The 9,641-nt window shown below is 39.9% G+C and overlaps 1 protein-coding gene across 1 annotated transcript in view; it reads right to left on the bottom strand.

Annotated features, from left to right (window-relative positions):
* Positions 1-1,883: 1,883 nt before the first annotated feature.
* SLCO5A1 (solute carrier organic anion transporter family member 5A1) overlaps positions 1,884-9,641 on the bottom strand; it is a 173,390-nt gene continuing 165,632 nt past the window's right edge. The window contains exon 10 of the mRNA XM_075583730.1: positions 1,884-5,125. Coding sequence (XP_075439845.1) covers positions 4,707-5,125 — 419 coding nt within the window. The 3' untranslated portion in view covers positions 1,884-4,706. The remainder of the gene's footprint in view (positions 5,126-9,641) is intronic.

Raw genomic sequence — 9,641 nt, 5'->3', positions numbered from 1 at the left:
TTAAATGTAATAATCTACGGTGAGACCTATAATTGCTCACATTTTCCGGAAAATTAGATTTTTCTGCAAGTTAGGATTTTCCGAATACAGTGCGTGTGCGCGCGTGTGTGTATATGTATGTATGTATATATGTGTATAATATATATATATATATATATATATATATATATATATATAGTGTAAAAATACAGATGGCACTCAGATACAAATGAAATCAGGTGCTTGTCCCATAGAAAAGGTATAACACAAGGCTCCTTACCAGGCAGACCAGCAGATCCAGGACCGCGAAGTAGGGAAGAGGCAGCACACTTGGTAAATATCAAAAACTGTATTAATCAGCAGGCACCGTCACCGACGTTTCGGTCCTAGAGACAGGACCTCTAGACAGGACTCCCTAGAAAAAGGTCCTGTCTCTAGGACCGAAACGTCGGTGACGGTGCCTGCTGATTAATACAGTTTTTGATATTTACCAAGTGTGCTGCCTCTTCCCTACTTCACGGTCCTGGATCTGCTGGTCTGCCTGGTAAGGAGCCTTGATATATATATATATGTGTATGTATGTGTTATTATATATATATATATTTATATATATATATATATATATATATATATATATATATATAATACGCAAGCACGCACACACATTTCCCTGCTAAATCTGAATTTGATGCGGATTGGCAAATTCCTTTGAGCCGCGGATTAATCTCAATAAGGCAGATTTTAGTAAAAAATCTGGGAGCAGGAGTTCCAATTTAGGGGGGGTGGGTGGGTGTGTGTCCTCAAACCTCCCTCCAAATAAATTAGGGAGGAAAAGGAGCACACTTGAGGTACCCTGGGAGATATGCTAATGCAATGCAAAGTATATTTAAATGAGTCACATCCCACACTTCCTAAAAGGCGACCATAACAACTATACGGAGTTGACAAGCCTACGGCACCTAGTCACTAGAATGGTGCACTGGTGTCAGTCCCGATAAGATTAGAATCCACAAACTGTGCAACTTTGGGCATCAGCTCTAGCTCTGTGAGCTAAACCGGCTGATAGCTAGCGCTACTGTCACCGTCTATTACCATATCTCGCAGGGATTTCTATTTTGTGGACCTTTGCTAAGAATTGTAACCTTGAAAGGACTTCAGGCTCAAAGTAATATCTGTACTGAGGGCTATGGGTTACTGAGACATAGTGAGATGAAATAAAACTTCTGACCCACACAAGTAAACTCAGGATGAAGAACAGGAAATAAAGCAGATGTAGAGAGAAAGTAATATTACAAAGTGACCTGGTGACTTGAGTTAGTAGTACTTCTAATCTTATAAAGCAGTGATTCCCAACTCCAGTACGCAAGTACCCCCCAACCGGTCATGTTTTAAGAATATCCCTGCTTCTGCACAGGTGGCTCAATCAAGATGACTGAGTTACTGATTGAGTGAGCTGTGCTAAAGCAGAGATATCCTTAAAACCTGACCTGTTGGGAGTACTTGACGACTGGAGTTGGGAATCACTGTATAATATAAAGGATCTTTGCTGCTGGAATACATTACAGCCTATTCAAATAAATAGACTGAAATGTGTCTTCCTGCACCGGAAGGTGTTTTATGACAGAAGACCGACTGCTTATTAGATATGATTCTCTATGCCAGAAAATGGTGCTTTGTGCAGATATGACCACTCAGTGAGGAGTAGATCTCAAAAGTATACTATGGCAGAGGTACTAGTCACCAGCTGGTTTTGCTCACAGTGTTAGAGCTGATGCCCAGAGTGGCAGAGGCTGTGTGCCTGACACCAGTACACTATTCCAGTCATTAGGTGCCTCAGGCTTGTCAATTCAGTATAATTGTTATGGACCGCCATTTAGGAAGTGTGATGTGACTCGTTTAAATACACTTTGCATAGCCAGTTGCTTATCTCCCAGGGTACCTCGGTTTGCTCTTTTTTTAGCACAGGCGTCGCTCCCTAATTTATTTGGAGGGAGGTTTAAGGGGATATACAGTGGTTTGTCAAAGTATTCACCCCCAACCAATAATGTCACATTTTGTTGAATTACAAATAATGTATGCGCAGTTTTTCAAACAAACTTTTTTTATTCTAAGCTACAAAAATGTAGTGGTTAAACTGAACACTGTTATATGAGAAGGTTAAATGTCAGCAAAGGAAATGTACAAAATTAAATGTACTGGTTGCATAAGTATTCAGCCCATAAGTCAGTACTTGGTAGAAGTACCCTTTGCAGCAATAACTGCTATGGGTATTTTGGATAGGTCTCTACTAGCTTTGCACAGTAAGACGGTGACATTTTCCCCCATTCTTGACAGTAACATTAACCAAGTTCTGATAAGTTTGTTGGGGATCGTTGATGGACTGCAATCTTCAAGTCTCGCCATAAATGGTCGATTGGATTCAAGTCTAGACTTTGACTGGGCAACTCAAGAACATGAATTCTCTTCTTGTTTAACCACTCCAGTGTGCCTCTGTCTTTGTGCTTAGGGTCCCTGTCCTGCTGAAATGTGAATATCCTCCCCAGTTTCAGTGTTGGCTGACTCACAGGCTGACAAACTTCTCAGTCCCTGCTGAAGAGAAGGATCCCCATAACATGGTGTTACCACCACCGAGCTTGACAATTGGGATGGTGTTGACTTTGTGAAGTGCAGTCTTGGGCTCGTCTGACCACAAAACCTTTTACCACATCTACAGTATCATCTATATGCTTTTTCACAAACTCCATACACGATTTCAGATGTCTTTTTCAGTAATGGTTTATTTCTTGCCACCTGTCCATACAGGCCAGTCTTGTGTAGGGACCGCATTATTGTTGATGTGTGAACACTGACTCCCGCCTCAGACACAGAAATTTGCAGATCTCTCAAGCTCATTGTTGGCTTTAGAATGGCATCCCAAAGACGTTTTATGGTTGCCCAGCTGCTCGGTTTGGGAGGACGACATGATCTGGGTAGTGTCTGGGATGGTATGATGCATCTTCCACTTTTCAATGATGGACGTCACTATTTTGAGAGGGATAATCAGCGCCTTTGAAACTTTCTTGTATCCTTCTCCTACTCTGTGCCTCTCTACCACTTTATCCCTCACTCATTTAGAAAGCTCCTTAGTCCATGTTTGCTTTGTTGGATCACTATGTGAGTTGCAGCTTGAAAGTATTTATATACCTGAAGGAAATTATCTACAAGTTAAACCACTTTGATTACACAAAGGCAGAAACCATTTCACAAATGTTGTGACCTTTCAAGCAATTAATTTGCACCTGAGCTGATTTAAGGCTTCAGTAGCAAAGGGGTTAAATACTTATGCAACCGAGTAATCTGTTTTTCTCTGTAAATCCTACTTCTTTATATTCTATATGCATTTTCTAACTTCATCACTTTGGAGTAATACTTGTAGATTCTACATGTAAAGTCTAATTTGAAAGCGCTGTGGAATACGCTCGGGTGCCAACAAAATGTTAAAAATTTGGGGGTTTGTGAATACTTCTACAGACCATTGTATATACAACGGGAGACACACTACTATGTTGGAGCTAAAACTCCTATTTGATTCCGAGGTATCCGCTCGGACTGATTTAGTACCCAGTCCGCAGATGGAGTTCGATGTGCGGATCGGATTTGGTCTAAAAACCCAAGAAAATCAGCGGATCAGAATTTGATTGGATCGCCCATCTCTACACATATAGCTAGACAGATCTCTACACACTGTACACATATAGCTAGACAGATCTCTACACACTGTACACATATAGCTAGACAGATCTCTACACACTGTACACATATAGCTAGACAGATCTCTACACACTGTACACATATAGCTAGACAGATCTCTACAATAATGAATGCATTGCAAACAAGGTGGGAATCTCTAAACTATGGATGTTGTTTTGAGCACTAAGTACAAAACTACTACTGATCACTTTTTATAAACATTGCTTATGTTGCTTTTATTTTTTTTTGAAGCCACAATGCTTATTTTCATTTTTAGAATTTTACTGTAGTTTATAAAATTGCAATGCATGTACTTCACATGTGAAACACGATCTATGTTTTTAATGTATCAATGCACTTAGCAAAATCTTTTAGCGATTCTATACTGTATAAACCTTGCCTGATGTATAGCTCCAGTATGGCTTTAGATGTACTTTAAGATCATGTGGGGTTTTTTTCACTTTAGGATCTCTGCCTATACTGAGTAAGTTTTCTAACATGCTACAAATGCAAATTTTGCAGTTTGGTTGCATAGTTTAGGCTAATTCAATTGTGCTTTATAGGAGAACTCCCAGTAAATTTCATATTGTAAATTCTCTACTGACACATAATGGTATGGTTTCCCCCAAATTAACATTAAACACTCAGTTATATGTCCTCGTTCAATGCATCTATTAACTGAATGTTTAGAGTTTTTAAGACCTCAACCAACTGTATATAGAAGCATCGCCCATGGGGTACAAGCACAGATGGATATATTAGTAACAATTAAAAACTCCAGTTGTTGAGGAGAGTAAAATAATTGTTGAGGTATCCAGCCCTCAATCTCCCTGTAGCTACTGATTATAATGTGTTCTTCTTTCTTGTGTTTAGTTCATAAAAAAGGCACAAGTGTTGCACAAGGCGCTATACTGAACTCAACCAACAAAATTACATTTCAGTGAAACTGGGTATCCGATCTATGTGTCAGCTGGGGCTGCGTCTTGTGAATTTTCAAATTATGAATTTATTGCTTCTAAGAAAGGCCCAGGGTAGGTTTGTGCAGCATGGTGGATTCCTCTGTCAAGGTTCATATCTTCATTATGTTTTTCCCTGGTACCAAAAGCAGGGCAGGATCTTGTCCGTGCGTCTTTTTGCTCCGCACTTGCATTACCAAGCATCTCGCTGACTGTGCTTATTGGGGACGCTCCCCACCTCCGCCTCTGCACCTGATCTTCTTTGCGTTTTATGGAATACCAAGCCAAAAAAATAAAAATGAATCCTACGCATTTCAGACCCGCTGCCAATCCAAAGTAAACAAAACGAAATGAGGTCACGTCGTATTCCCAGCAAGAGCCTTGCACACCACACTCCTGTTGCCAAAGCATGCAAGTTGTATCAATTACAGCCCCAAAGTAGATCGGAGTAGGAATGTAAGCTGTAGAAAAAAGAAAGAAAAGAAAATATTGCATATTTTAACATTTTCTCTCCATTAATAATTTGCAAAATACATGTGCATGTATATTTTTTTCCTGAGCCTTCCCACATACATTTTAAATATATTGCCTCTCAAGTACGCTGTCAGTGTGGTTATTAAACAGGTCCTAAAGCAATGGCTAGATAATTTGCCATGTAATTGTGAACATGTGTAATATGGCATACAGTACATAGGAATTAGGAGTTGATAAGATTTATTTATCGGGTCTAAAAACTTGTACAGTACAAACACAATTGGGACAACAACATAATGAACAGCCAAAAACGTGTTTTGATGCACTGTATGATATTCTGCTTGTGTTTGCGTCAAACATAAGAGGGTTTTTTTCTGCATTTAATCAATATTGTTGATCATAATTGCTTATTCTTATACCCCTACAGACCGTGATTTTTTTGTGTGCTAGCGAAGTGTGAAAAATAATTTGACAGTACAATTGAATTGCTATTTCATCCCAATAAATGTAAAAGGCACCTACTACATACAATTTAACATTGAGGGCGGGTAGCTTCAGCTCTTTACTTCCACTGAAATAGCAACCGAAAATTAGGTTAACCGTCGATTTCCTGTGCTCAGGGGATTGAGTGGAGCTTAGATCTCAAATATCTAAGCAAGTAGGAATTCTAGATCTTCTTTGCAAACTCATTGTCTACCAATTGTTTGCAGTCAGAAAACGACACAAAGAATGCATCCAGATAATAAACCATTACAAACACTGTAATTTAATGCATGATTCGATTTACACACATTTTACAGCTAGACATTAAAGGGTCACATTTTTAAAGAACCCTTTGCTTTTTCCACTCCTTTCAATCATACAATGAGATGTATTCAAGAAATGCTATAAAATATTCAGTATATGAAATATACACACTATAAAATATTAAGTAAATATATATATTCAAATTTTATTTACATCAAAGGTTTTCTGAGTTTGCCTGTTCTTTATTTTTACCACTTCCGATACCTACAAAGAAAGTTTAACAAGAAGGGAATGTGGATGGATGAGGGCGCCTCCATACTGAGAGAAAAAGGAGGAAAGCCATGTTTAAATGTAAAGATCATCGTCTCAGACATGATGGAGGGATACTAAAAGAAAAGTATTATGGGACTAGAAGTAGTGACGCGTTTGGTATGTAGAGATAGAATTGAGAACTGAGTTTGTTTCAAAAGTCATTTGTGGGTGTGACGGTAGGGGGTAACCAGGCTCTCAAATAAAGGTTAAGCCTGTTTTTGGTTACCCCTGGCCTGTGCATAAGGGTTCAAGAGAGTTAGCTCTTGGGCCCAGTAACAATGTATGCTTCAACTGTACTTTGCGTAACTAAAGTATTTTTTGTGTTTCTACCTTTCTAGGCATGCCAGCGAGCAGGGATTGCTAGGGGATGAGTTTCCAGGGGGGTTTGCGGAGGAATTGTTGTCAGAATGTGCCTACTGTAGGTAGTCGGTGTCCGGAGTTGTCGGTTCCCCATAAAATGTGCCCGGGAATCATGCCTGATGGATATGGACATGGATACATGTAGGCACATTGTCCCGGCAATATCTCCCCTTGAAAACGCAAGAATGACTCACCACTAGGGTATCCTGCTTCAGCATAGCCCAGAAAGGTGAATTGGGCACAGGGTCTCTGTAGCTGAGGGGATCTCTAGGTTAAGGGGGGTACCCCAGCTAGTGCCTAGGTGACCCAGAGCATGTATTGGGTTTGTGCGTGCCCCAACCGTAGATAAAGTTGTGGGGGCTCTCAGAGTCCAGACTAAATCTCAAAAGATATAGTGTACAGGGAATAAGGCTGACAGGAATAAAGCATGTTTTTCTTATTCTATTCAGGTATATAAAGTAAATGCTGCACACCTTGAAAAATAGTTAGAATGATACAATTATGGTGCTCCCGTGCTTGAACGAAAGCCTGTTTTCAGTCCTAGATCAGTAGTAGAAGGAACACAGGGCACAACGGATTTATGAAAATCTAAACTCATTTATTTGTGCCAACTCAACGTTTCGACTTCAAAGGTCTTTATGCTACCAACATACTGCTGGATAAGAGGCACATTTGTGAACAGGGATAAGTCCCCTGTTACAAATCCCCATTAATTTCAATGACTGAATTCAGTGCAATGTTTAATAAGGGCAGTATCCTCTGCACATATGCTAATTTTGCTTTTATGTTCAATGAATCTTGTCTTGAGCATACGATTACTTTTTCCAATATAACACAGTCCACATGGACACTTAATCATGTATATTATATTGGTGGTTGTGCATGTGATACGTTCCTTGATTTTAAACAATTTGCCACTCCTAGGATGATGAAACTTATCCCCAGTATTCAAACTGTTACAAATACTGCATCCATAATATTTATAGCAGCCTGCCTTGGGTGTACTTAAGAAATGAGAAGTAGTGTAGTGTTTTTGGTTGCCAGCTTTAATTAAAATGTCTTTTAGATTCTCTCCACGCTTATAAGCAAAGCGTGGGAAATCTTTGCAGACATTCTTTAAAGTGTCGTCAGTTTGTAGTACTCTCCAGTGTTTTTTCAAAGTTTTTTTAATAAAACCACTGGCAGTTGTGAACTTACTAACAAACGTCAGACGATCACTTTTTAAGGTTTGTTGTGGAGTTTTATTAATTGATGTAATAATATCTACTCTCTTGTGTCCCCTTTCTACAAACCTCTCCTCAATCTCTTTCAAGGTGTCATCTAATTTAGTAGGCCTGTCTACAATACGTGTAGCTCTAATCTTTTGCGAGAACGGCAGCATCTGTTTAAGACGCTCTGGTTGGAAGCTTGATGCATGTAAAGTGCAATTTCAGTCAGTTAGCTTCCTATAGAGATCACTATGTAATTCCCCATTTTCATAGGTAAGGAGCACATCGAGATAAGAAATCTGTTTTGTGCTCCAACTCTTAGTGAATTTAAAAGTTGTATTAAGCCCGTCCAGGTAATCAAAAAAATTAGTGAGTTCTACCTCAGTACCTTCCCAAAGGAATAGCAGGTCATTGATGTATCTACAATAAAATAACATCTTATTAAAATGTTCTGTGGGAAAAATGAATCTCTCTTCAAAGTCAGTCATGTACAGGTTAGCATAGGAAGGAGCTATATTGCTGCCCATGGCTGTACCAGCCGTTTGTAAGTAAAAAGTATTCCCGAACTTAAAATAATTTTTTGTACAGAACAAAACGGAGGAGAAGTAAAATATAGTCCACTGGTGGATTCGACCTATGTGAAATAGTCAAATTTTTCCAAATTACATCTAAACCACCTTCATGTGGGATTATTGTGTATAAATTTGTCACATCCATTGTAACCATGATGATGTTTTAAGCTTCAAGAGGCACCGAACGTATCTTTTTAAAAAAATCAAAAGTGTCTTGTATGTATGATTTACTTTTAATGACCAACGGTTGCAAAATGGTATCAACGTAAACTGCCAATGTTAGGGTGAAGCAATGGTGCTCAAAGGGCTGTGTGTGTGTTTCTGAAGGGAGGGAGAGCACTGGGTATTAAGGTATCAATTCATATGCATATGTACTCAGTCCATCATCATGGGGGGGGGGCACCAGAGTACCCTGAAGGTTGGGGTAGTTTGTCCGAGGACACCCTCCTCCACCTCATTGGGATAGCCCCTTGTGAGTACTCACTGTCTCAGTCACCTCCAGAGTCTCCCTTCCAATGCGTGCCGCTGTATAGAGTGAAGTCCAGTAATGTGAGGTGTGTAGCGCACAGCATCCAAGCGAGAGCAGGTCTGGCAAAAACTTTCTTTATTGTCAAGGCATAAAAATGAGGGACGCAGCCCTTCTACGCGTTTCATGCAAAGCACTTTATCAAGAAGTGCTTTTACACGATATACAGCTACTTAAATACAGATGACCGGCCAAATCTCACGATATGTAGTGACGTCATCAAACCGCCAGTAGCCAATGAGAGTGCTATCCCTCGCGCATGCGCGCCGCGATCGAGGTTGGTCTCACGGGGCTCGCTCGCGGCGCGCATGCGCGAGGGATAGCACTCTCATTGGCTACTGGCGGTTTGATGACGTCACTACATATCGCGAGATTTGGCCGGTCATCTGTATTTAAGTAGCTGTATATCGTGTAAAAGCACTTCTGATAAAGTGCTTTGCACGAAACGCGTAGAAGGGCTGCGTCCCTCATTTTTATGCCTTGACAATAAAGAAAGTTTTTGCCAGACCTGCTCTCGCTTGGATGCTGTGCGCTACACACCTCACATTACTAAACTGCCAATGGTTGGTTGATGGAACATATGGCGGATATAATGGGCCTTCCTGGAGGATTTTGTAAACTCTTATGAACTTTGGGAAGTAAATAGAGAACGGGTCGTATTGGATTTTTCATTGTTAGAAAGTTAACCAAGTTGTTTAATCCTAATTGAAGGATGCCTTTTACTTCAGTTTGATACCTTAATGTAGGATCATGATCAAGCTTCACATAACACTCCTGA

The sequence above is a fragment of the Ascaphus truei genome, chromosome 2, assembly GCF_040206685.1.
Source record: "Ascaphus truei isolate aAscTru1 chromosome 2, aAscTru1.hap1, whole genome shotgun sequence".
NCBI lineage: Eukaryota > Metazoa > Chordata > Amphibia > Anura > Ascaphidae > Ascaphus > Ascaphus truei.
Note: the sequence above shows the minus strand (reverse complement) of the source record. Positions and strands in the feature narration are given on the sequence as shown.